Below are 23,648 nucleotides of genomic sequence, written 5' to 3' on the forward strand. Positions count from 1 at the left end.
TATCCCGTATCCCGTGTCCATCTATGACTGTGTGTGTGCGGGTGTGTGTGTCAGTCATGATGTCCTGCCGGGGCGCAACTTTTCCACTATAGCCTAGAAAACTATGTTGCAAGTCGTATTATGTATCTGCGGGCCTCCATTGGCAAATGTCAGATGGTCTCTGTGTGTATTTGGCACGTGTCCTGTCGCCACTGTTCAGCAACTGTGCCTATGTGCCTACTGTAAAAGGTCCTGCCATGACTAAGCACATTATAGAGGCTGTTACCACCGAGTCGTCGCGCTAATTGGCAGCCGCTTTTGTGTTGCGCTGCCTGCCGTCTGCTAAAGCAATTTTGCGTGCTCGATAATTTGCTTAAGGCGATACAGATACTTGTACAAAAGCAGGTGGCACTTGGCAGTTGGCAGTTGGCTCCCGCACAGGAGCTGTGTGTGTGCATGCGGCACGGCCGTGGGGCTCGAAGAGTGCTCGTGGCAAGTGCAGCAGCTCCTTTTTAAATTGCTTAATAAACATGCACAAAAGGAAAATGCACTAACTGCGGGGTTTATTTAGCAAATTGACTGTTGCCTGATAGAGCTCTCCTGCATGCCACTTCCGTGCGCACAAAACAATGAGAGTCGGTGCAGGCGACAAATGCCAGCCAATAGTCAGAATTGCAGAGTATTCAAAACCCATTAAAAGTTAAAACAAAAATACACCTCCTAAAAATACATGTAATATCTTTGATTGAATTTGTATGGTCTTTAAATGGTATTTACCAAATCGTACAGAAATAGTTGCCTTGTGTTTTGATGTTGTTCATTGACTGTCGGGCTGTCTTCAAAAATTTACAGTGTATCTGTACTTACATTACCTAAATTTTTATTTCATTTCACCAGCATGATAGATCCTAAGACTCATGTACGGCTACCACGTAGATCAAAAAGGTCATCGAGTCGAGTCTACCCTGGCTCTGATGAGGAGTTGAAAGTCTCCCACCCAGAGGCATGTCGATGCGAACACTGTCTGATTAAGAATCGTCCCAAATGGACCGACGAAGACAATTTGCGAGCCTCAGCGATGCATCGACAGGTGGACGCTGCCATCGAGAAAAATTTCGATGAAGCCTTAGCCGACCTAGAGGATTTTGTACGTCTGAAATCAGTCTCTGCGGATGTGGAGTGTATTACCGAAAGTCTGAAGGCCATGTGCATGTATCGGGACCGTCTGGAGAGGATGAGATTCACTATCTATGAGTACAACATCAACATTCCCCGTGCTATTTGTGACACCTCACCTCATCCAAAAGTCATTTTCGCCCACTACTTTTCTTCACCCACGAAGAACACAGTTCTGGTCTACGCGTACCTAGACGTTGCTCCGGCGAAGTTTGAGGATGGCTGGCTCTCCGAGCCCTTTGAGTTTTACATGAACGACGACATGCTGTACGGGCGCGGAGTCTCCACCGGAAAGGGCATGGCAGTGTGCTGGCTACAGGCCATCGAGACCTGGTTGGAACAGCACGGCGATCTTCCGATAAATATCAAATTCATTGTGGAGATCATGCACGCAGTGGGCAGTGTCGGGCTCCAGCATTATATAGAAGTGAAGAGAGAGTTCTTTCAGGACGTTGATTGTATTGTGTTCGGTAACAACTCCTGGATAAACGACGAGAGGCCACTGATGAGCTGCAGCCTGACCGGCTGGGCTCACTTCGGCCTGGAGATGCGTGGCGGAGCGAAAAGCATTGAAGGGGCATCGGGAGGGCTCGTATATGAGCCAATGACGGATGTGTGCACTCTGATGAACAGCCTTGTCGACAATCTGCATGTGATTCAGATACCCGCGATCCAAAACATGGTGAGACCCACTGCCGTAACGGAGTGGACCCTTCTCGAGTCGGCGATTTTCAGTGAATATGCCTACAAAGACCAGTTCGGCATCAGGCGCCTCAGATATGAACTGACGAAGGCAGAGCTGCTGCATAATCGCTGGTGCCAGGGCACCATGACTATGCACGGAATCGAGGGCTCTTTCAGCCGGAAGGGTTCATGTACGGCGCTGCCAATGTCTGTGATGGGCAAGTTTTCCATTAAACTTCTTCCCGATCAAATGGTAAGCCTTGTCCAGACCCACGTCGAAGAGTTTCTGCATACGCAGTACGAAGATCTAAAGATTCGGACCACCCTTAAGATCCATCTGTTGGATGCGTGTGATCCTTATTCGTGGGGCATCGATGCCAGATACAGTAAGGCCCTCGTTCGATCCATCAGCCGTGTCTACCAAGTGGAGCCAGATCTATCGATGAACATTGTGACCTGCCTTCCGATCGCCAGCACTTTCCATAAGATTACCGGCAAGCCCATCATCCTGATACCCTATGCCCAGCGCATGGACTACTCTCACGTGGTCAACGAGTCCATCCCCAAACAGTGTTTCCTTCGCAATATCAAAGTTTGCACGGGACTGATACTTGAGATGTCGCTGCTGCCAGCACGGTGCAAGTGCGATGTCATTTTCGAGTACTGCAATCGGAGAGGCATAGCGGAGATGCTAAAGCCGCCCGTGCAATCTTCGCAGAAACACAGTGTATTTTCCCATATGAGAAGGACCAAATCCATGAAACCTCTGAACAAGCATCCAGAGGAGCACGAAACAAATAAACGGAAAAGGTTGAAGGATTGGCTGTGTGCCCCCTTTAGGCGCCATAGGAACAATCACTACATTTTCTCCCCAAAGTAATCGTATCCACGGAAATTCTTGTGAAAATTCATACATTCTACTTTTAAATAAAAGCATACATATGTGCATATTGAAACTATCTGAGCTACATGTACCTATCGCTTTCGATTACTATCCCCGGTTTCCATAGTGGCAAGTATTTGGAGGGAAAACTGACGTAAGAGAGATTGAAATTACTGATTTTTATACCCGATACTAAAAAGGAGTATTGGGGTATATTAGATTTGTGGTGAAAATGGATGTGTGTAACGTCCAGAAGGAATCGTTTCCGACCCCATAAAGTATATACATATATTCTTGATCAGCATCAATAGCCGAGTCTGTCCGTCCCTCTCTCTCTCTCTCTCCCTCTCCCTCTCTCTCTCCCTCTCTCGCACGCAATCTTTGTCGTGTCGTTCAATGTCAGAGCCGTCTGCCGGAGGAGAGCCATACTGACTAAGTATCGGGTGTAAGTGTAGAGTTGCGGTCTCTGCAGCAACTCACAACGTTCGCCCTCGTTTGCGTATACACATTACACTGTACTATACAGTATACTCGTTAAGATTGAAGATTTTTGTTGTCGCCTGGCTCAGATCCAGATTTTGGTGCGACTAGAAATGCGACTGCATATGCAAAACTATACAAAGCGTGACTGAAGCTTCCTGTAGCGTCGCTTCCGGTTTAATTGAGCATGTAACGAGCTTTTGGCTTAAACCTGCACACACATACACACACTTGCATTGGCAGTGCCAAAGATATGTACACACATAACGGGAGAACAGGAGACAGAACACCGAAACTGTGGCAAGGTGACAAGGTGGCATCCCCACAATAATCTACATTTTCCGAAAACATCGCTCTGCGAGTCTGTGGTATGCGTGTGTGTGCGCATTTGGGGGGGGTGAGGAGTTATAGTGTATGTTTTGTCTATGTTTATGTTTGCTGCCACAAGTATCTCCATGCCCCTGAAGGCCTGGACACGCACGCAGTTTGTGTTTGGGCAGGGCCAACATTCGGTGGCTGTGGGAGGCGCTGCTGATGCAACTGCCCCCGGGCAAAGTCAGCTAATTGCCATACAACCCACTCCCCCCTCCCAAAGTCTAATCCGACAAACCAAAAAAAAAAAGAAAAGAGAGAACGGAATTTGTTTAGAAATGGCAACCGTGTTCTCCGTTCCGTTTTCTCCTCCGCAAAGCGGAAATCAATCAATTTCCTGCGTAGACTCTGCCTCTCTCTCCTTTGGTTCGATTTTTTGCTCTCATCGAGCACCTTTTGTCCACAACTGAAAAGGAATTGTATTGAATAGTTGAGCAGGTGAATGCGGACATTGATTATGCTGGGAGAAGTGGAATGGGTGGGTGGGTGGCCTGTTGAATATTGTTATAAAATTTAATTAAAATTGTTTAGCGCATTGCGAGGAATGTAGAATGCGGTAGCGGCTTTTAGAAGCATTCGTTTTTCAAATATTCATTTTAGAGAAGCCATAATATTTATGGCACAAAAGCCAGACAGTCTTTACTCACGTCCAACTGCAATATGCGCAATATGATTTATTTTCTGTTCTTTAGGAAAACCATGTACCCCAATCAAGCTCTGCCTCGTAAAATATGGGAATGATTTTCAAGCGGAAAAATAATTAGAAACCGGCAGGTGCTCGTTCTTAGTCATAATTATTAAAAACAACTGAAAATACAAGTATTTATGTACGGTTTGCTTGGATCGCCGTAGCTTTATTACTGATCAACGCCCCGAGGGGCTCCTGGACTGCCGGGCAGTCCTGGGGATCCATTGCCACCCCCACCTCCACCTCCTCCTCCTCCTCCGCCCTTTCCGCCATGTCCACCATTTTTACCGCCTCCATGACCTCCTTGTCCGCCATATTTGCTCCCTCCAAGGGCACCACAGCAAGGACAACGGGATTGAACAGATGCACCTGGCCTTCCATTTCTTCCAGTTACAGTTATAGATCCAGGCTGCCTGTCAGATCCTTGTGATCCACTAAAGACGCTTATGGGTGGGCCTTCAACATCACGTCGTTGCGCTAGGCCTAAAGAACACACAGCTTGGGCTTGAAGTTGAAGAACAAAGCGGTCACCTACCTTACCTCCATCCAGCCAGACCAGAAAACAAACGAAAGCGAAGACGTAAAGAGTCCCCATCTCGGCAGCACACTAATCCGTCAGCGGCGTTGCAATCCGATTATATCGTGGAGAATGAACTTCACTGCACTGCGCTTCGCTTGGAGTCTCTCTTGTCACAATTGAGCGGCCCCCCCACAGCCGAAACCCACCACACCTGGGAAAACACTCACCTTATTCTGATAGAGCACCTCAACGGCCAAAAATCCGATCAGGCCCAGTGTGAGTATAAGCAGCATGATGTAGAGTTTCGACTGGATGCACAGCAGGCTGGAGTAGATGAAGCCGAGCACAAATCCGACCGACTCGAACAGGCGATAGTTGGAGAAGGCGGCCTCCTTGTGCCGTCGAAAGAGGAGTCCGTAGAAGGCCTGGATCTGGGTGACCCAAGCAGCGTCACTGATGCCCCAGACTCCGGCTAGAGCATAGAAGACAACGGGATGGTCCGGCACTGGCCGATAATGGAGCTTGAATCCCATTATGATGACGTTCAAGGATGCACCTATAAATATAATCATTGAACGGCCGATGTACTTCATCGCTATGCCAAAAAAGGCGCATGCTAAGGAGTCCATAACCCCCCAAGTGATCATCACATAGCCGATCATGTTGACGCCGAGGGCACAGGCCACAAATCCCTGCGTGTACTCCGCCGCTATCCAGGCCTGCTCCAGCCCGATGAAAACGGTCAGAGGGATGAGCATCTGCTGATTGGTCCGCTTCATCTGGCGAAATGTGGCCAACATATTTCTCAGGACAGTGCTATTCTTGGAATGAGAACCCTTGCGGCCCTCGCCATAGCGAGTGAGCGGATCCAAGAAGAAAACTACCAGGACGACTGCGATCACAAGACACGGTACATAGATCATGATCAGCATGAAGACGTCCTTCGCCAAGGGCTGTGGGATATCCTTGGCATGAGAGCTGCAGTAATTGTGACCGCAGCAGGTGTAGTCAGTGTTGGTATCGTTTCCCGGCTCCTCCTCGGGCGCCTGCAGTGCTGTGGATTTCAGGACGGGTTTGCTTCGGTTAGGGTTTAGGTATCCAAGCCAGCCAAGACGCAGACAGATGACCAGATGACCAGGAAATTTCCGCCGACAGTCGTGAGAATATGTTGGTGTGTGTAGTACAGTGTAGACTGAGAAGAAATCTTACCTTCTTTACCTTACCTTACCTTACCTTACCTTACCTTACCTCGCCTTCACTTACCTGACTCACTTCGACTGTTGGTAACCGTAACCGTACACCGACGAAGGAGACTGAGAAGAGTCCTAGACAGAGTATCAACTGGATTGCCCTTAGGGGGAGGAGGAGCACTTCTTCGAGGTTACTTCACTATGAAGGGACCATCCAGGGATTTCTGATTTCTATGGAAACTTCTACGAGGCATCTCCAATATTCGACTTTTCCCAGTTGAAGTATTGACAGCACAGCAGCTATAAAATATTTGCTTATTTTTTGAACACAAATTTCATGGCACAGTTTTAATAAATACTAAAAAGCGAGCCATGATGAGCTGCCCAAGCACAAAAGCCATCCCATCATCCCAGAGCCGCCGTCCCCATAGCCAAGGCTCACTCCTACTCTGAAGCTGACACTGGGGCGGACTCTGAAGCTGAAGCTGACTCTGATGCTGACGCTGACGAGCTGCTGTGCCGTGCATTCCCAATGGATTTGCTCGTGCGTGTCGACAAGAATTTCAATTTGCAAACAATAAATTTGAGCAGCCAGTCGCTCCTTGGAGGAGGATGGCGAACAAAAAAAAAAAAAAAAACACAACAGTAGAACGAAAGAAAAAGCGACTCCAAGCTATGTTTAATAAAGAAGAAATATTTTGCTTTTCACTTTGGCTTCGTGTTGCAAGTGACAGCTCCCTCCCGCTGATGCTGTTGACAATTCCCGCAGTCTGTTCCAAGCTTGACAAATAGAATTAGATGCCGAATTAGGACTAAACATTTTCAATTTGATTTCAGATGTGGCAGGCTGGCTGGCAGGCTGGCAGCTCCGAGCTTTAAGCGGCCATCGGCCTTCTGGTCCAGGCAGACGCAGACGCAAACGCAAACGGAAACGCAAAACAAAAGCGGAAATGAATCAATTTCCGTGTTGCAAGCCATTAAAAACTACAAAGCAGTCGAAAGAGCAAGATGAAATAAAGTAACACAACAAACGAAGATGGAACTGGTACTGGAGCTGGAGCTGGAAGTGGAGTGGAGCAGCAGAGCTACATAATGTTCTTTGTGTTTGTTTGCCATGTCGCATGACTTATGGAAAGAAGAGTTTCTAAAATTGAATGCATTTTTTTTTATATTTCAAAGAGAGTTTCGCAATTGGAAAAGACTATAGTTGATTTCTGGATGGAATAGTAATGTACAGGCCTTCTAATAGAGTCCTACCCAGTGGTAGATGGTATTTGTAAGTGCGCTAAGCAAACAATAAACGTATCCACTGGCTGGGATCCATGGCATTTTTCACGATCAAAAATAGGCCAGAATCCTTGACATTCTCATCAGGCGCGTTCGACAAGTTCGTGTAGATGGTAAAAATCACAAATATGAACCCAAACTCAATAACTAGAAGGTGGAAACCAATTGGATAATAACTCAAACAAGTCTTCAATATCCACACAAATTACTCATGGTCAGCAGAGAGATAATAATGTTGGTCAGGGCCTCAATGGTGTCGCCCGCACACAGCTCGATGCACCACCAAAGCACAAAGAAAACATCCAGGAATATGCCACCGACGCACCAAACCAGCCAGCATATCATTAGCTCCGGCTTGTGCTGTGAATGGAGGGAGCGACACGGGGGATAGTTGAAGATATTCCAGAATGCACTCACCCATGTAATGCCTGCTATCATAAGGAATGTCACCACAATCCAAACATTCAATAGAAACAAATATGCCCAGAATATCCAAGTCTTTGTTGAATCCTTCAAGTATCTGGGGCCAAATAATCCTACTGGGAGCAGGAAGAGCAGAAAGAAGCCGCATGACTTACGGGCTTGGTTGCCATTTACTTACCTGTCAGGTGCTTCCTTTGTTGCCTAACAACGCCTTCATCTGGCGGCACCTCGGCATCGTTGGGGGCCTCTTGGGCCGCGCGACTACGCATCAAGTAGAAGATCATCAGTTCGAAGACAAGGACTCCCAGAATGTCCATCCAGCCAATGGCCAGCCCAAAGGCATGCAAGGAATTCACCATAGTGCCAGTATCTCTCTTTTCGTCTCCGTTTGTCTATCTATATATCTCACACTCTATGTTTCTCCGGCTGCCTGCCTGTTGACAAAAAACTGAAACTGGAAGTGAAATGTTTAAAAAGGTTTTTGTAGCACCCTGGGGCGCTCTGGGGGGGGTGTGGGCTGCTCGTGTGGCCCCCACTTCCTTAAACCGAGTTGCAAATGAGCGCGAAAAAAGTAAATTATATTTGTCAACGGGGATTCTCTCACACTCAGGAAGAGTAATGGCTGTTTGTGCGTGTGTGTAGCCGCCGCACGTATTTCATCAGCGTGGCATTATGTATATATACATACATACATATAATGTATATGTATAGGAGTATGTCTCATTTTTTCCTTGCATAAATAGATGCGACAACCTCGGCAGCCAAGTCAGCCCAGTCCCAGCCCCGAGCAAGACCGAGACTTGGCTGCTGTTTCCGTTTCCGTTTTGATACCCTTGCAGAGGGCAAAGGTATGCTCGGCCAGAGCAATCAAACCTACTTTCCATGGATTGTCAAAAGGTTCGAACTGCTCTCTCTGTTGCTGCTTTCTCCAATTATGCTCAGGCCTGAGAATTCCCTATTGATTTGGGCCTATATCATAGCCATGTTCGATCTGATCTGCGCCTCACTATTTGCCGGGCTCTGTCTCGACACGATCTTCGAGCATGTAAGCATGTCTCCGCATATACAAATACATATATACATATCCTAAGCCGAAACTCTTCTCACAGCTAAGTTGGCTTACCATATTCGCAGTAGTATTTGGCATCTTCTGGGTCTCAATGATTGTCGTGCTCCTCGTTGGCATCTATGCGGTACAGTACGACCACCGATCGGTGGGATCCCAATAATGATAATCGTATTCCGTATTTCCATCCTCGTTTAATTACAGCGCAATCCCAGATGCCTACGTGCCTGGATCCTCTTCTCCGAGGGCGGCATCTTGCTGGAAATGTGTCTGCTTCTGTACGCCTTTTTCAGCCAGAGCACATTCCAAGCGGGCCTGGTCAGGAATGGCCTGTTTCTCATGTCGGGATTGAGTGAGCATCGTGAATGGCGATTAGGCAGATATTTCTAATCATTTCTGTGTGTCTTCCCCCTTTTCAGTTGTGGAGCTTGTTTTCCTGTACACCATCTATCAGTTCTATAAGGCCCTGGCTCGTTGTAAAAGATGCAAACGACCGCTGGAGTCCAACAGCAAGTCCCGATGAGAGTAACCTTGATCTTCCTTTGTTTCAATTACAGTTGAGTTAACGCTTAAATGATTGTATATTTTATTTAGGGGAACATTTTCTTAGGGTGCTTAAAGCTTCGATTCTCTACAGCTGAATGCCTTTTTCTTGATTTTTCCTTCTTGGCTGCTGCGCAAATTATTTTAAAAGGATTTTGTGTTTAACATTGGCACACGCACGTCTCTGTAGGTGTACCTATCTGTATCCCAGTGTGAGTGAGTGGTCCGCATCCTTAATGTTATATAAACTTAAAGAGCTTTGATCTAGACAAAATAAAAAAAAGGCTGCCTCTGCTATACAGCCATACAGTACTGGAAAGATGTTGTGGTGTTCTGCTACGCGGCTTGTTTCAAATATATGTATGTACAGGTATAATAGATCAGCTTCAGATGACCTTAGGGCAATCAATGGCCCAACGTCCTTTCCTAATTGGTGAGGTTAGCTTTGCTCCGCTGCTTGTGCTCTTTAGAAAGCTTCTTCTGACGATAATACTCGTAGTCCTCATCTTTGGCTCTAAGCTGTTTCCCGTTTCTTTTTGCCGGTTTCTCGTCAGCCTCTGAGAATTTCGTCTCTAAGTACTTATGAGATCCCCCTCGGGTCCTTAGCTGTGGCTGGGGCTGTGGATTGGGAAATTCAGTCATTTCCAGATACAAGAGATGTATGATATAGACAAAAGTCATTTCCACAGCTGCAAAGAGACATCACGAATTGTCATAAGATGGAATCAGTTCGATTTGGCCAACTCACCCAAGCCCACAAAAGGTAAGACTGTGATTTTGACGCCATCCCAGTTCACGGAAACGGCTAGGGTCAGGCCATAAATCAGAATAAACCCATCTAGCAATATTCCAATGCAGGTGAAGACCAGCCAGCAACGAATCAAAGCCAACTGGCGCTTGTAGATCCCCACTGCCAGCACGATAATTATAATAATCCAAAATATAGTAAAGATCATTGCCACCAGAGAGGTCCAATGGTTCTGGAATTATAATTTTCACCGTAAATTCACCATCACCATCATCATCAGCATCATCATCATGGATGATAACAGTAACCCTCTTACATTCTTCACATAGAGCATCCCGGAGACAACGGCAAAGAGCACTGCGGATACCAAATCGAGCAGTGCAATGGAATAGGCGCACAGCACTAAATATCCATCAGACTTCGACGACTCCATCGCATCGCCCTAGCAGAAAGTTCATCAGAGCACTGGCAGGCAATGTTGTTGTCTACTAAATCAAAGCTATAATGATGATAAGCACGTACTTCCCTCCCAAGCACACACACACACACCCACACACACAACCACACAGTCAAGAACCAGAACGAGAAACAGAACCAGAACCAGAGCCCTGGCTGTTAATCAATGCCGTTTGATTGCCAAAAGTCCTCGGCCTGTGGCACAGTGGTCTCCACACCGATAGACTTGTAGCCATGTGAACCAATTTTCATTCTTGTAATTATCTTTATGGCTCTCCATCCCATAAAGAATAATCTTGCTTCCCGTATGGTTACACAGCTGTAAATAGTAATGCATTCTGGAATCCCAAAACAATCAATACCAATGTGATTTGACTCCGCCCCCAGCCCCCAGCGCCCAGCGCCCAGCCTCCAGCCTCCAGACCACCACTGACTATGTGACAAGTTTGTGTGAACATCTGTCCGTCCTTCATTTATGGCATTTGTTTTGTCAGCAAGCCTTGGAGATTGGATTCTTGTCCCCATGGGGGAGGGGCAACTGGGGTGGTTGGGGGCAACGTGACTACCAGGCTGAAGACGGCCGCCGAACAGGCCACAAAAAATATGTACCAACATATACTCGTATAGAGAGCTACGTAAGTCAATTATTATTATTGTTTGTAGCTCGTCAGCTCGAAGACGAAGAAGAGAATTGATTTCCACATCCATCCCCCACTTGACCAGTAAATTGAGACCCCACCCCAACTGCATGCAATTTTTTTGTAAAGATTTTTAACGGGGAGGTCTGTTGTATACAAAATATATATATCGGTCCCTAATACTGCTTTCCTGCTTAGCGCTTCGTATCTGTAGCTGGATATGATGTCGTTCCGCTTTGCAGAGCCGGAGACTTCGGGACGTACCGTTTACGACGTTTGGGCCTCGAAGCGGAGTTTTTGGGTCTCGAAGCGGAGTCTTTGGGTCTCAAAGCGGAGTCTTTGGGTCTCGAAGCGGAGTCGTCGTTCTTTTGGCGATTCAATCTTTGATAGTAACTGTAAACCAAATACAGACCAGTGCACTCGAGAACTGCAATTAATGCGGATAGATATTACTCTTTAGTTGATATGCTTTGTATACCTATGCCACAGTAGAGGATGGTCCACCGGAGGAAATGGGCCAAGTCGAAAGTAAGGGACGCTGTCACATTCCAAACCATATACACAATATCCGTGATAGTACCGATTCCCGAGAAGAAAAACCAAAATATAAAAAGCATCGGTCTTTCCTTGAGTAGGTTGTAGTGTGTGAGAGTAAGAGATCAAATTGGAACAGTCTTGTCTAACATTTACCTTCCATAGACCCACAGAGAGTGCGACAACAGTCAGAACCCAAACGTTGGTTCCCAGGAAAGCCATTATGGTATATAGGTTCGTCTGGATAGGAAAGATGAAGAATATAACGATACAATTGGACTATCTGACTGTCACTTACGTACGATATCAACAAATAGGCAGTATCCAGCAAAAAGTACAGTGAATGAAGCGCTTCAAATGCGGCAATCGCGTAACAAACTATCTTCAGATAATCTCTCTGCACTTTTATGGGCTGGTCTGCCATATTTTGCCTTTCAGTTCGGAATTTTTGGAATGTATACAAAATATAAATATTTTATTTGGAATTGAAACACAAGGCCAACCAAGCAACAAGGAAATAATGACAAACAAAACGAAGAAGGCAACGAATCATTTCTTCCCTTTCTTCTTTGCGTCCGCTTTCTTCTTCGCGTCGGCTTTCTTCTTGTCCTGCGCCTTTTTCTTCTCCTTGGCTTTCTTCTCCTTTGCCTTCTTTTTGTCATCCGGTTTCTTCTTTTCACTTCCACTCTTCGTCTTCCTGTCGGTGCTTTTTTTACTGCCCCCGGATTTACAACCTATTCAAGTGGTCGATGAAACTTATTACAGAAAATTTTCATAAGCTCCGAATCTATGTACATCCTTACATCCCGTTTCGGCTTCCTTCGACCCCGCGCTACCCTCCATTAGCAAATAATATCGATATATGAAATATATGCAGGTAAATTCCACAACTGAAATGGGGTACAATTATCTTAGGGATCGAAAGTCCTCGTATATCAACTTACGTATACCAATAAATATGATCGTGAACTCCGTGAGGTGATCCCAGTCCACAGTTATGGAACTTGTTATGCCCCACAACAGAAATAATATGTCCATAACGAAACCCACTCCAGAAAATAGTATCCACGCCCGGACAAACGCTGGACGACGCTGTAGAACGTATAAATCGTAATCATCCATTCTCAGGGCATAGTATGGTATGTCTCAAAGAATTATACAAACCTTCCACAGGCCCACCAGCAGGACGATCACCACCAAAACCCAGAATATTGTGCCAGCCAAGGCGAGGCTTGAAACGATGTGAAACTACGAGTAGTAATGGCAGAATTTTTAAGAGCTGATGCGATACACAGATACATTTGACAAATACTCACGCGCACAACCAGCAGAATCGTGGCCTGCACTGCAAAATACAGGGCATGAATCAGATCGCTTATGGCTATGCAGTAGCATATTTTCAGCAGATTCCTTTCAATAGCAACTATTAGTGGGTTGGTAGACGGTTTCTTTTTGTTTTTACGGCTGCTTTCTTGTTTCTTTGCGTCCTTTTTCGGAGGGAGTTTCTTCGGTTTCTTTTTGTCTTTGTCTTTTGCCATGATTTACGTAAAAAACAAAATTGTACGTCGGACGATCATTTTAACAAAGCACCTGAGATTTCAAAGCTACATTTATTTATTGGCTTACAATTCACAACAGCCTTTTTAAATTCGAACTTTCAGCCGCCTTAAAACTGTAATCAGCTGGCAGGAGCTGCCATATGAAAAATAGAGATTTTCGATATATGTATGTGTATATCGATAATGGAAAAACTAACGTTTTATACATATATGTATATGTTGTTGATATATATAGCAAAATGTGTAGCTACGATGTACAAAAAATACATTTTTGTTTACCTTTTTCTTTAAAAATTATTTTAGATTCAATAAAATAAAAGGAAGTACTTAAAATCAGCCAATATTGCAGAAAATTGATTCATTTATCGGCTGAATGTTCTAGCAAGCTATTAATATTAAATCGAATATAAAAATCGAGAAATATGAATAAATCGTCGTTATATTTACGGTATGTACATATATTTCGATATATATCTGAGGGTCAGATCGGGATTTTCTCTCTTTTTCGTGGTGAGATATCCTCTCTATGTGGAGGGATATCCTCTCTTCGTAGAGTGATTTTTCATCGCAACAATTTCCCTGCAACAATGAGTCTCGTTCCAATACATACGTTGGCAACATCAAATCTTTATAGCCCGGACACATGTGCCGAAAATGGAGCAACATTCTGCATACCCTAGGGAAGAGGATATTATAAAAATGAGGATATGTTTGTCATCTCAGGCTCCAATTAATGCAGAATCTTGCCTGTCTCTGTTTTAAAGCTATTTCAAAGAAATTTTTCTGTTACTGGTATTCTTACAGAGACCAAGAATAGGGATCGCGATATTTATGCGGGAAAATAATCATATGTATAAATAGATCTAAAACATGTCATCCTGAGAAAAAGTCCTTGGTAATACTTCAAATCAGCTTTGAAAACAGTATTTTAAAATGAATTAAAGAACACATGGGTATTAATATGTCCATACTCATACCACTAACCATACAGTATATATACTGTATGGTTAGTGCTCATACACACCTACGTTACATTCCATACCACTTACGTTTTATGCTTTGACCTTTTTTGTTCAACCCTTATTTTATAAACGTTCCAATAAAAGCGAATATTTAAAATTAGCCAATATTGTAGAAAATTGATTAATTTATCGGATACAATTATAGGTCTAGGGCTGAAGCTCTTAGCTAGGTAGTAATATTAAACCGAATATCAAAATCGAGGAATATGATTTGCGATTATGGACAGAGTACAATTAACCCACTGTGAACCGTGGGTACTCAAACATTCTCCACGAATATTCTAAAACTTATATTATATTATATACTTATATATTAAGAATTTAATCGCAGCTTAGGTAAAGACATCGAGGCCTTTTTTTAAGTAAATATTAAGATAGGACGGACCTACAAGAGTAATTAATCTTATTATTAGTATTATTTTACGCAATTTAGCTTAAGTTGTTATCCTTTTAAAAAAAAAGAGCTTCCTAAGTTCGTTTTTCATCGGTATATTTTCGGTATATTTTGAAAATGAGACGGTATATTTCCCTGGTACAGACGGTATATTTTGTCGCTAAGTCCGCGAAACTCAACCCTGGTTGCAAGCCGATTATTTACAAAAAATCGCTATTTATTTAGTTTTAAGTTAATTAGACACTCTAGCATCAACATGCCCATCTTGGTAAAAACGTGAGTATCTTAAAACTATATTACCCGTAGGATCTACTGTTAAGTTTGAGAAAATACGCGTGAAGAAAGAAGAACGATGAAGCGGCACACAATGCCCCAGAGTTGTCACCCTTTTGTGTGGCATTGTCAGCCGAGTTTTGGCAGTCGCAGTGTCGGGTTCTTGCGAAATTTTTTAATTTTTTTTAAATGGGGCCGCCAAAAAAGTCTAAAAAAGATCGTAGTGGTGGCGACAAGTCAAGTGAGTACGGGACACTACGAAGAAGGTACAATTTCGGTATATTTATGCGAAATTCACAGGCAAGAAGCGCCGCGCTGAGGATGAGGCTTTCACTCAGCTAGTAGAGGACAATGACAGCCTGGATGCTACTGAGTCGGACGGTATACCGGGTGCAGCCTCCAAGAATGCTGAAACCAATGATGAACAGGTCAACACGGATGAGTACGGAGCCAAAGACTATCGGGGGCAGATGCAGCTGCGTCCAGATCACGGCAATCGCCCCCTGTGGGTGGCTCCCAATGGCCATGTGTTTCTGGAATCCTTCTCGCCGGTCTACAAGCATGCCCATGACTTTCTCATTGCCATCTCGGAGCCCGTCTGCCGTCCCGAGCACATCCACGAGTACAAGCTGACTGCATACAGTCTATACGCCGCTGTCTCTGTGGGCCTGCAAACGCATGACATTGTCGAGTATCTTAAACGCCTGAGCAAGACAAGTATTCCCGAGGGCATCCTAGAGTTTATTCGTCTGTGTACGCTCTCCTACGGCAAGGTAAAGTTGGTTCTGAAGCACAACAAATATTTCATCGAGTCCCCGCATCCGGAGGTGCTTCAGAAGCTGCTCAAAGATCCAGTTATACAAAAATGTCGCCTCATACGCAGCGAAGGCGAGGGCTTTATTCAGGGCACAGTGGATAGCAAGGCGATCACTCAGTTTGGGACAAAACTACCACCTGGAGCAGATGATAAGGCAACAGAGGATCCGGCAGGTGCAGCTGCTGCCGCTGCTGATGGTGCAGCCGTTGTGCCAGACGATATTACCGACTTCTACGAGAAGATCGACAAGGAGGAGGAGGACGAGGATGAGGCAAATCTGAAAACTGTCTCGTTTGAGGTATCCCAGGAGAAAATCGAAGTTATCCAGAAGCGCTGCATTGAGATCGAGCATCCTCTGCTGGCTGAATATGATTTCCGCAATGATACCAACAATCCGGATATCAACATTGACTTGAAGCCCGCTGCCGTCTTGCGCCCCTACCAGGAAAAGAGTCTGCGTAAGATGTTCGGCAACGGACGTGCCCGTTCGGGAGTTATCGTATTGCCCTGTGGTGCCGGAAAATCTCTGGTGGGTGTCACGGCCTGCTGCACAGTTCGCAAGCGAGCCCTTGTACTGTGTAACAGTGGTGTTTCAGTGGAGCAATGGAAACAACAGTTTAAGATGTGGTCTACAGCGGATGATAGCATGATCTGCCGCTTCACCTCGGAGGCAAAGGATAAGCCCATGGGATGTGGCATTTTGGTAACCACATATTCCATGATCACACACACGCAGAAACGCTCCTGGGAGGCGGAGCAGACAATGCGCTGGCTGCAGGAACAGGAATGGGGTATTATGGTGCTGGACGAGGTGCACACCATTCCTGCCAAGATGTTCCGTCGTGTGCTAACCATTGTCCAATCCCATTGCAAGCTGGGCTTGACGGCCACCCTGCTTCGCGAGGATGACAAGATTGCTGATCTGAACTTCCTCATTGGACCCAAGTTGTACGAGGCCAACTGGTTGGAGTTACAGAAAAAGGGCTATATTGCTCGTGTGCAGTGCGCCGAGGTCTGGTGCCCCATGTCGCCAGAGTTCTATCGCGAATATCTGACAACAAAAACGTCCAAAAAGATGCTGCTGTATGTCATGAATCCTTCCAAGTTCCGCAGCTGTCAGTTCCTCATTAAATACCACGAGCAAAGAGGCGATAAAACTATTGTCTTCTCTGACAATGTATTTGCTCTCAAGCACTATGCCATCAAGATGAACAAGCCCTTCATCTATGGCCCGACCTCGCAGAATGAGCGTATCCAGATTCTGCAAAACTTTAAGTTCAATTCCAAGGTCTGTTATGTTAGTGAGATCCGAGTCAAATTGTTAAATCAAATAATGTCTTCCTGCGCAGGTCAACACAATCTTCGTGTCGAAAGTGGCTGACACCAGTTTCGATCTTCCCGAGGCCAATGTGCTCGTCCAAATATCCTCGCATGGTGGCTCCCGACGTCAGGAAGCTCAGCGTTTGGGTCGTATTCTTCGCGCCAAAAAGGGCGCCATTGCTGAGGAGTACAACGCCTTCTTCTACACACTCGTCTCGCAGGACACCATGGAGATGAGCTACTCCCGGAAGCGTCAACGTTTCCTTGTCAATCAGGGCTATAGCTATAAGGTTATTACTCATCTCAAAGGCATGGACACGGATACGAACTTGATGTACGGCTTGCAGGAAGAGCAGGCGCAGCTTCTGCAGCTTGTCCTCTCTGCCTCCGATTTGGATTGCGAGGATGAGAAGCTGCCGGGCGAGCCTGGCTACCGTCCAGGCGGCACAACCAAACGGGCCGGTGGGCTCAGCTCCATGTCAGGCGGCGATGATGCCATTTACTATGAACATCGTCGAAAGAACGTTGGAAGTGTTCATCCTTTGTTCAAGAAGTTTAGAGGATAGATTTAAGAATTTTGTGAACCGCTGTGAAGCTTAAATACAATTCTAAGTAACCAGATACGATGTTTTCTTTGAAGTCTTTCGGGTTATTATACCCGGTACTCGAAGAGTTGAGGGATATATTAAATTTGTGGCGGATGTGGATGTAACACCCAGAAGGAACTGTTCCGACCCCATAAAGTATAAATACTCTTGATCAACATCAATAGCCGAGTCGATATAGCCATGTCTGTCCGTCCGTCTTGATTGGCTCCTAGATCTCAAAGAGTTCGAGAAACCAAATTTTGTATATCCCACTGCCACAAGTGTCTTTCAAATGGACGAAAAGCTGTGTCATCCACAATATTGAAGGAACGAAACAACCGAAGGGGCAGAACCATAGAAAATTACGCTATCTACCACATTGACGAATCTGGTTAATATCGGATAATTGTTATAACTGGAATACCGCCTTCCACGCTCTTACTCTTTCTCGCTCTCTCGGTCTTTCACACTCTTCCTCGTGCAGTCTGTGCCACCCCGAGGAGGTGAGCGAGATAGCACCACAGCTGGTGTTGGTGGGAGAAGAAAGAGAACGATACAGCAGAAAAATGGAAACAGATAAAATAAAGATAAAGAGGATAAAATTAGTGCAACGCAGAACCTTTCACAACATAATCGCAGCATCGCTTTAACCATTCGAATATTGTTTCATTTTAGACAAAGTTCTGGGACTGGTGATTGGGCCATTATTGAACTGCAAGGCGATCTGGAAGTAAGAAGTAATCAGGATATGCATGACCAGTTCATTGGCGATCTCTACTACAACAAATATGGTCAACCGGTGCGTACCAGAGTCTTGGGCCATCCACATGATTTTCTAATTCTCAAACTCATTGACAGATTCTCATAATAGGCCACCACATACTGCAAGGACGCGAACAGAAGCTTGAGAAGCCATTCGCGGTGCTGGAAAAATCAAAATCCAACGAAGGACAGCGCCTCTTGGACACCAGCATTGCCACGCAAGATGTCAGCCTTTTAAATGCCACTTCTGGGGCGGAACGAACGGTCCTGGATCACACCATTGCCCAGGAGCACAAGAGTCGCCAGCGTACAGAGTATACAGTGCGGGCCGTGTGCACCAAAAAGCTGATCTTCAAATCACGACCCAAACCTATTATTGCCAATGTGGCCAAGACTGTATGAGTGCTTAATAGATAGAACATTTATTTGTCCTTTATGATTATACGATTACGTAGTTATGGTTCGTCCCTCTATTAAACGATTTCCATTTCACGTTCGATGCCAACAAACTTCAATTGCTCTGTGGGTCCGTATCTGTAGTCAAAGAAGAGCTCCTCGCCGGGCTGAATTGCTCGCTTGGCAAAGATGCCAATGCGATGATCGCCGGTGACCATCATTACCTTGGCATAACAATTGGGATTTATGGAATGATTGGCGAAGCGTATTTTGTTGCCCTTGCGTGTGGCGTCCACAACAAAGTCGTTGTTCAAATTGAACAGAAAAGAGCACATATACTTGTCATAGACCTTGCCACGACGATCAGCCTCGTCTTGGGAGATGATCTCGCCGCAGTACTCGGAAATGAATTCATTCTTCTGTGCACCCTCTTTCAGAAAGATGCCCCAACCAGCAATGTCCGAGGGGGCCATCAGCAAGTGTTTGTCTAAAGGGAGGTGTACCATTTAGGCAATTGGAAGTCTTTCAAATAAACAAATAACACTTACGGAGGCCGCGCTGCACGCACACATTCTTGCACGTGATCTTCTGCAGCTTGAATTCGTTAGCGCCGCATGCATTACACAGATCCGGATCACACTCACGAACAGCAAGATAGCAGGGGCACTGCTTGGTGTTGCACTGAGCCTTGCAGCGGCATCCAGGGAAACGGTTCTGGCATTCGGTGGTACAGTTGCAGAACTTCTCACAAAAGTTCTGCGTCTGTATGCAGGAGCAGTTTACGTCGCAGGGACCGGCGTGGTCGCAGGGCGTATAATTGTATACGTGATTCGATGACGAGTCCTTCTTCAGTTGAATCTTTCGACAATGAAGGGACCACAGACGTTGCTTCTTCTTCTTCTTGCGGGGCGGAGTATAGTCGAGCAGCAAGTCGTCAATGCTGAACTCGGCGTCGTCCTTCTGGGCAAACTCATACACCTGACGACAGGTCTTGGTGAGCATATTGTGGGCAATGGCGCAATAGTTCCTCAAATACACTTTATGCAGGACACGAAAGAGGGCTTGATCTGCCCCCGTCCAGACGCACTGCGTGCTGTCAATGTTCATCATACCAGCTGCGTGAGGAGATTGTTAATTGATTTCGGGGACACAAACACACTCATCCAACTGATTGCATACCCATAATGGAATTAACCTCTTCCTCGGCCACGCAGTTAACGGTGGGGCCATTATCCTTGGTGTTCTCATTGCTGAAGTCCTTGCTGCTGAACTGGCTGTTGCTGTCATTGCTGTCTTCAGAGCTGGCCTCATTGCACGAGTCAATGGGAGGCGTTTTGCTGTCAGCCGCTAGCTTCTCCTTCATGCCATCCTGCGAAATCACTCAATAAGCATTACTGTAAATACTACATGGAAACTTGTATCGATAGAAACTTACGATTAGCATATAGCAGGAGTTGCTGCACGGATCGGCAAATGTCTTCATTTCTTCAAAGACGCGCTTCTGCAGATTGGGACCCGCATGGTTTTGCAGACCTGTTGAAAGAGATCATAGAGATTAGCACGACCTTCATCGAGTATCCACACTCATTACAACATGTCCATGAAACGCTTTTGGAGTTAGCATGAGGGTAATCGTTATTTTTGTTCGAAAAGAGAGAGAAATGTTCAAGGCAAAGCCACACAGGTATGAGGTGAGAAGACACCAAGAAATCAATTTTGATACAAGACATATTCGGCCAATTTTTCCACAGAAAATACATACGAGTATATGCAGATATACAGATATATATATAGACAGATAGATGATGATGTGGAGGCGTGGACGAGCTAACGGCATGAGTGTGTGTGCGTGTGGTTATCGAAACAACAACTACAACAACGACTCACCCTGGACATGGTGACCTAAATTGCAATTTGTTTTCAGTACAATTTTACAAAAATGTATTTTTTTTGTGGTTTGGGAATAGAGTTTTTGTTTTGTTTTGCAAAAAATATTGTTGTTTTTGCAAAAAGGAAAAGAAATAGCAAAAACAAAACGTAAAGTTATTAAGTAACCCAGTTGACAGCGGGTTTAACCCATGGTTCAACTTACGATGGAGGAAACAATCGTATTTGAAGCAGCGCCGGCAGAAGAGCGTGTGGAAGGAGTGCATGGTGCGCTCCCGGGAAACGCTCTCGGCCTTCATGCCATCAATGTTCGGTGTGCACTCCTGCGGACGCTCTGGATCCTGGTGCTCGGTGAGCTCAATGTACCTGTTAAAGATTTGCTTGTAATCGTGTAATATTCAGAGCCCTTCCAGGTTGCACTCACTTCTCCTTCAGTTCCTGTGCTGTGCCCTTGTCAGGGAAATTGGCGCTGATAGCCTGAAATATAATTGGAGCCGGGAAGGGAAGCTTTTCCTTCACCTCCTCCACAGCGGGCTTTACGTCCACAGCAGCCTCAGCTCCCGATGGCTCTTCCTTCTTCTCGTCAGTGGAGGCTTCTTTTTTCTCATCCACTTTAACATCCACTTTTATCTCCTCATCGTCCCCCTCTTTTGCCTCCTTGGGTTTCACCGCTGTCTCTGCTTTTGCCGAAGTGCTTGGAGCGGGCTCCTCCAACTCCTTGCTGTGGGAACGCATCAGCGCATGCACCAGCTCAACAAAGATGGCATCGTCCATGAAGGAAGGATCTTTGTCTCCATGCACTTTTCCGTCGTAGTTCTTTATCAGCTCCTCGATGAACTTGCCATCCTTGTCCAGCACCTCATCGCCCATATAGGGTATGTTGTGGAGCACTGTCTCGTCCTCGACCATGAAGTTCTGCTGAGTGGGTGCCCACGTATACATGGTGGGTATGGGAGTCACGGCATTGATCACACAAATGGGCACTCGCTGAGGCCCACTGGGGTTGCCGCTGTAGCTGGTTATTTCGGCCCGCTTCACGCATCCCACATGCGGGGGCTCGTACGGCTTGGCCTGCCACACCTTCGACTCGCAGTACAGATCCTGAACATTGTGATTGTGCTCGTCCCTAATGGATTGAAAGTCGTATTATTTCCAGACATCTCCTTGCCATAGCAGCGCCACATTCCCGCGCTTACCAGTTCTTTATCCACGCCTCTTTTATTTCGTCTGCGCGCTTGTGCCGCTTTTGCTGCCGTATTTTAAAGTACTCCGACTTGACGCGGCGCTTCCACTCTGGCGGCACCTTGGCGTTGCTCATTCTTTTAGCAAGTTTCAATAAATAGATTGAAATCAAGCAAAATTAGAGAAAATTTTATGATTTAATTCGCGGCGGACCGCCTTTTTCTTTTCTGGCGTCGAGTGTGACCAGTTGTTAATCGAAAAGTGTTGGAAGACGGGGGCAAGAGACAGTGCTGGCAAACGGGAAAGGTCATCAAAAACATAAAAAGAAAATACTATGTAAATCCTGTCAAAATCTATGCAACTACACACAATTACACAAAATTCTATAAGCTGGACAAATTTAAACTCATCAAATCGGCCACGAGCATTGAGGAAATTGCTGCAATGGAACCGTCCGCTTGCGAAGGCGAGTTGGAGCCCACCCCAAAGGAAGGCACGCCGCGCTGACTATGTTTACTAACTTTTGGTTGTTGCTATTTTTATATGTCCTTTGCAGACCTGAAGGCTTTCGAACGACGACTCACCGAAGTGGTTCTCTCGTACAGACCTCCGACGTTCCGATGGCGCAGTAAGTGAAGCTCTTTTGGGCGGAAACACCGGTAATAACAGCAGAACCTTTTCCAGTTCTACTGTCCGCCATGTCGATGTGCACGGCTATCGGGGCCTGGTACTGGCTGAGGGATCCACGCACCACAGTTGTGCCTCTGACGGAATCCCTCTGGATACACCCAATCTTCACAGCGGCCACAGTAACCTTAAGTAAGAGCAGCCACTTGGCCGAGCATTATGCATACACCCACGCAGAGCACCCATTAACAACAGTGCGTAACGCCCTGGCTTCTCCAGTTGTACTCTTTATTTTAGGCATACAAAAGTTGGTGATAGCGCCGCAGATCATCACGTCGCGCACGCGTAATGTGCTGGGAGACTTCAACATGAGCTGCGATGACACGGGGAAGCTGATATTGAAGCCCCGCCAAAGCAACAACAACAGCACATGAGTCACCGACCGCTACGAAGACAATCAATTAGTTAATGCATCCAAAAACTATCTAAATAACTTTCCTCCATGCCTATTTTGTTCCGGACACTCTTGTTTTATTCACGAAATTTTAGCCTATCTATCCCCCTGGCCCCACACTACTCCCATTTTCGTTTAGTTATATAAAATTCATTCTAAAAACAAAAAGATTACTGTTAAGCTTTATGTGTTTCGTTATGGCGTTACGTTACCCTTCGCTGCCAAATATCAAAAAAAAAAAAAAGAAAAAATAAGTCAAGCTGCATTCAAAACCAATTACCATTATATTGAAGTATTGCCTCTGGGCAGCTTGCTGGTTGTGCAATGGCAAGTGTTTTTTGCAATTTAGAATTAAGAGCCGGACGGAGTATAAATAGTGGAGGCCAGATCACTCCAGGGCATCAGAAGCAATCTGTACACCAAGCCAACATGAAATTCGTTCTCTTGTGCACCCTCCTCCTGAGCATTGCCTTGATCATGGCTTCAGGCAAGGATCACAGCGGGTAATATTCGGGATCAGATCCAACTAAGCCGGTTCTTCCTTCCATACTTACAGCTCAACTGGACAATGAGGACATGGAGCTGTATCCGCAGCACAATGACCACCACAAGGATCGCTCAGTCCGCAGCCTGACACCTGAAGAACTACCCGGCCAAGGCGATACAGGCAAGACGGGGGATGTGGTCGGCTGCTGCGGCTA

At 45.7% G+C, this 23,648-nt stretch overlaps 11 protein-coding genes across 17 annotated transcripts; 5 read left to right on the forward strand and 6 right to left on the reverse strand.

Moving 5' to 3' along the window:
• Nucleotides 1–877: 877 nt before the first annotated feature.
• Nucleotides 878–2,719, forward strand: LOC6900685 (cytosolic non-specific dipeptidase-like). The gene has a single exon (XM_002135013.3). It carries the CDS (start codon nucleotides 878–880, stop codon nucleotides 2,717–2,719), a length of 1,842 nt encoding a protein of 613 aa, XP_002135049.3.
• Nucleotides 2,720–4,349: 1,630 nt separating this feature from the next.
• On the reverse strand, nucleotides 4,350–5,906 carry LOC26533538 (UNC93-like protein). The gene is made up of 2 exons (XM_015187669.2): nucleotides 4,798–5,906; nucleotides 4,350–4,745 (listed from the first exon to the last, which is right to left on the reverse strand). Exon 1 carries the CDS (start codon nucleotides 5,712–5,714, stop codon nucleotides 4,953–4,955), a length of 762 nt encoding a protein of 253 aa, XP_015043155.2. The 5' UTR covers nucleotides 5,715–5,906; the 3' UTR covers nucleotides 4,350–4,745; nucleotides 4,798–4,952.
• A 1,212-nt stretch (nucleotides 5,907–7,118) lies between these two features.
• On the reverse strand, nucleotides 7,119–8,088 carry LOC6900686 (uncharacterized). Of its 2 annotated transcripts, none has more exons than XM_033383363.1 (4): nucleotides 7,861–8,088; nucleotides 7,677–7,798; nucleotides 7,469–7,619; nucleotides 7,119–7,406 (listed from the first exon to the last, which is right to left on the reverse strand). In XM_033383363.1, exons 1-4 carry the CDS (start codon nucleotides 8,039–8,041, stop codon nucleotides 7,258–7,260), a joined length of 603 nt encoding a protein of 200 aa, XP_033239254.1. In that variant the 5' UTR covers nucleotides 8,042–8,088; the 3' UTR covers nucleotides 7,119–7,257. The 2 variants fall into 2 exon arrangements, with proteins under 2 accessions (XP_033239254.1, XP_015043156.2); XM_015187670.2 differs by having other exon boundaries at nucleotides 7,677–7,795; nucleotides 7,861–8,087.
• A 448-nt stretch (nucleotides 8,089–8,536) lies between these two features.
• Nucleotides 8,537–9,322, forward strand: LOC6900687 (uncharacterized). The gene is made up of 4 exons (XM_002135015.3): nucleotides 8,537–8,727; nucleotides 8,792–8,875; nucleotides 8,953–9,100; nucleotides 9,168–9,322. Exons 1-4 carry the CDS (start codon nucleotides 8,617–8,619, stop codon nucleotides 9,269–9,271), a joined length of 447 nt encoding a protein of 148 aa, XP_002135051.2. The 5' UTR covers nucleotides 8,537–8,616; the 3' UTR covers nucleotides 9,272–9,322.
• Nucleotides 9,311–10,544, reverse strand: LOC6900688 (uncharacterized). Its single transcript, XM_002135016.3, has 3 exons — nucleotides 10,356–10,544; nucleotides 10,040–10,271; nucleotides 9,311–9,980 (listed from the first exon to the last, which is right to left on the reverse strand). Exons 1-3 carry the CDS (start codon nucleotides 10,470–10,472, stop codon nucleotides 9,718–9,720), a joined length of 612 nt encoding a protein of 203 aa, XP_002135052.2. The 5' UTR covers nucleotides 10,473–10,544; the 3' UTR covers nucleotides 9,311–9,717.
• A 736-nt stretch (nucleotides 10,545–11,280) lies between these two features.
• On the reverse strand, nucleotides 11,281–12,164 carry LOC26532325 (uncharacterized). Of its 4 annotated transcripts, none has more exons than XM_015187677.2 (4): nucleotides 11,966–12,164; nucleotides 11,824–11,907; nucleotides 11,612–11,759; nucleotides 11,281–11,560 (listed from the first exon to the last, which is right to left on the reverse strand). In XM_015187677.2, exons 1-4 carry the CDS (start codon nucleotides 12,089–12,091, stop codon nucleotides 11,328–11,330), a joined length of 591 nt encoding a protein of 196 aa, XP_015043163.2. In that variant the 5' UTR covers nucleotides 12,092–12,164; the 3' UTR covers nucleotides 11,281–11,327. The 4 variants fall into 4 exon arrangements, with proteins under 4 accessions (XP_015043163.2, XP_033239255.1, XP_015043160.2 ...); XM_033383364.1 differs by having other exon boundaries at nucleotides 11,970–12,105; XM_015187674.2 differs by having other exon boundaries at nucleotides 11,612–11,671; nucleotides 11,966–12,007.
• Nucleotides 12,122–13,354, reverse strand: LOC6900689 (uncharacterized). Its single transcript, XM_002135017.3, has 5 exons — nucleotides 12,984–13,354; nucleotides 12,832–12,915; nucleotides 12,612–12,759; nucleotides 12,471–12,557; nucleotides 12,122–12,401 (listed from the first exon to the last, which is right to left on the reverse strand). The coding sequence occupies exons 1-5, from the start codon at nucleotides 13,203–13,205 to the stop codon at nucleotides 12,217–12,219; spliced, it is 726 nt and encodes a 241-aa protein (XP_002135053.3). The 5' UTR covers nucleotides 13,206–13,354; the 3' UTR covers nucleotides 12,122–12,216.
• A 1,435-nt stretch (nucleotides 13,355–14,789) lies between these two features.
• Nucleotides 14,790–18,893, forward strand: LOC6900690 (chromosome transmission fidelity protein 8 homolog). Its single transcript, XM_015187678.2, has 3 exons — nucleotides 14,790–14,918; nucleotides 18,315–18,438; nucleotides 18,498–18,893. Exons 1-3 carry the CDS (start codon nucleotides 14,899–14,901, stop codon nucleotides 18,801–18,803), a joined length of 450 nt encoding a protein of 149 aa, XP_015043164.1. The 5' UTR covers nucleotides 14,790–14,898; the 3' UTR covers nucleotides 18,804–18,893.
• Nucleotides 15,010–17,673, forward strand: hay (ATP-dependent DNA helicase hay). Its single transcript, XM_001353743.4, has 3 exons — nucleotides 15,010–15,156; nucleotides 15,216–17,020; nucleotides 17,082–17,673. Exons 1-3 carry the CDS (start codon nucleotides 15,105–15,107, stop codon nucleotides 17,616–17,618), a joined length of 2,394 nt encoding a protein of 797 aa, XP_001353779.2. The 5' UTR covers nucleotides 15,010–15,104; the 3' UTR covers nucleotides 17,619–17,673.
• On the reverse strand, nucleotides 18,805–22,136 carry E(z) (histone-lysine N-methyltransferase E(z)). 2 transcript variants are annotated; one of them, XM_015187679.2, is made up of 8 exons: nucleotides 21,881–22,136; nucleotides 21,109–21,810; nucleotides 20,890–21,050; nucleotides 20,685–20,699; nucleotides 20,233–20,330; nucleotides 19,977–20,166; nucleotides 19,346–19,912; nucleotides 18,805–19,284 (listed from the first exon to the last, which is right to left on the reverse strand). In XM_015187679.2, exons 1-8 carry the CDS (start codon nucleotides 22,000–22,002, stop codon nucleotides 18,875–18,877), a joined length of 2,265 nt encoding a protein of 754 aa, XP_015043165.1. In that variant the 5' UTR covers nucleotides 22,003–22,136; the 3' UTR covers nucleotides 18,805–18,874. The 2 variants fall into 2 exon arrangements, with proteins under 2 accessions (XP_015043165.1, XP_001353780.1); XM_001353744.4 differs by lacking the exon at nucleotides 20,685–20,699 and having other exon boundaries at nucleotides 18,813–19,284.
• On the forward strand, nucleotides 22,134–23,127 carry Cnep1r2 (CTD nuclear envelope phosphatase 1 regulatory subunit 2). 2 transcript variants are annotated; one of them, XM_033385062.1, is made up of 4 exons: nucleotides 22,134–22,359; nucleotides 22,423–22,494; nucleotides 22,551–22,685; nucleotides 22,773–23,127. In XM_033385062.1, the coding sequence occupies exons 1-4, from the start codon at nucleotides 22,311–22,313 to the stop codon at nucleotides 22,925–22,927; spliced, it is 411 nt and encodes a 136-aa protein (XP_033240953.1). In that variant the 5' UTR covers nucleotides 22,134–22,310; the 3' UTR covers nucleotides 22,928–23,127. The 2 variants fall into 2 exon arrangements, with proteins under 2 accessions (XP_033240953.1, XP_033240954.1); XM_033385063.1 differs by having other exon boundaries at nucleotides 22,152–22,332.
• Nucleotides 23,128–23,648: the final 521 nt, after the last annotated feature.

The sequence above is a fragment of the Drosophila pseudoobscura genome, chromosome X, assembly GCF_009870125.1.
Source record: "Drosophila pseudoobscura strain MV-25-SWS-2005 chromosome X, UCI_Dpse_MV25, whole genome shotgun sequence".
Lineage (NCBI taxonomy): Eukaryota > Metazoa > Arthropoda > Insecta > Diptera > Drosophilidae > Drosophila > Drosophila pseudoobscura.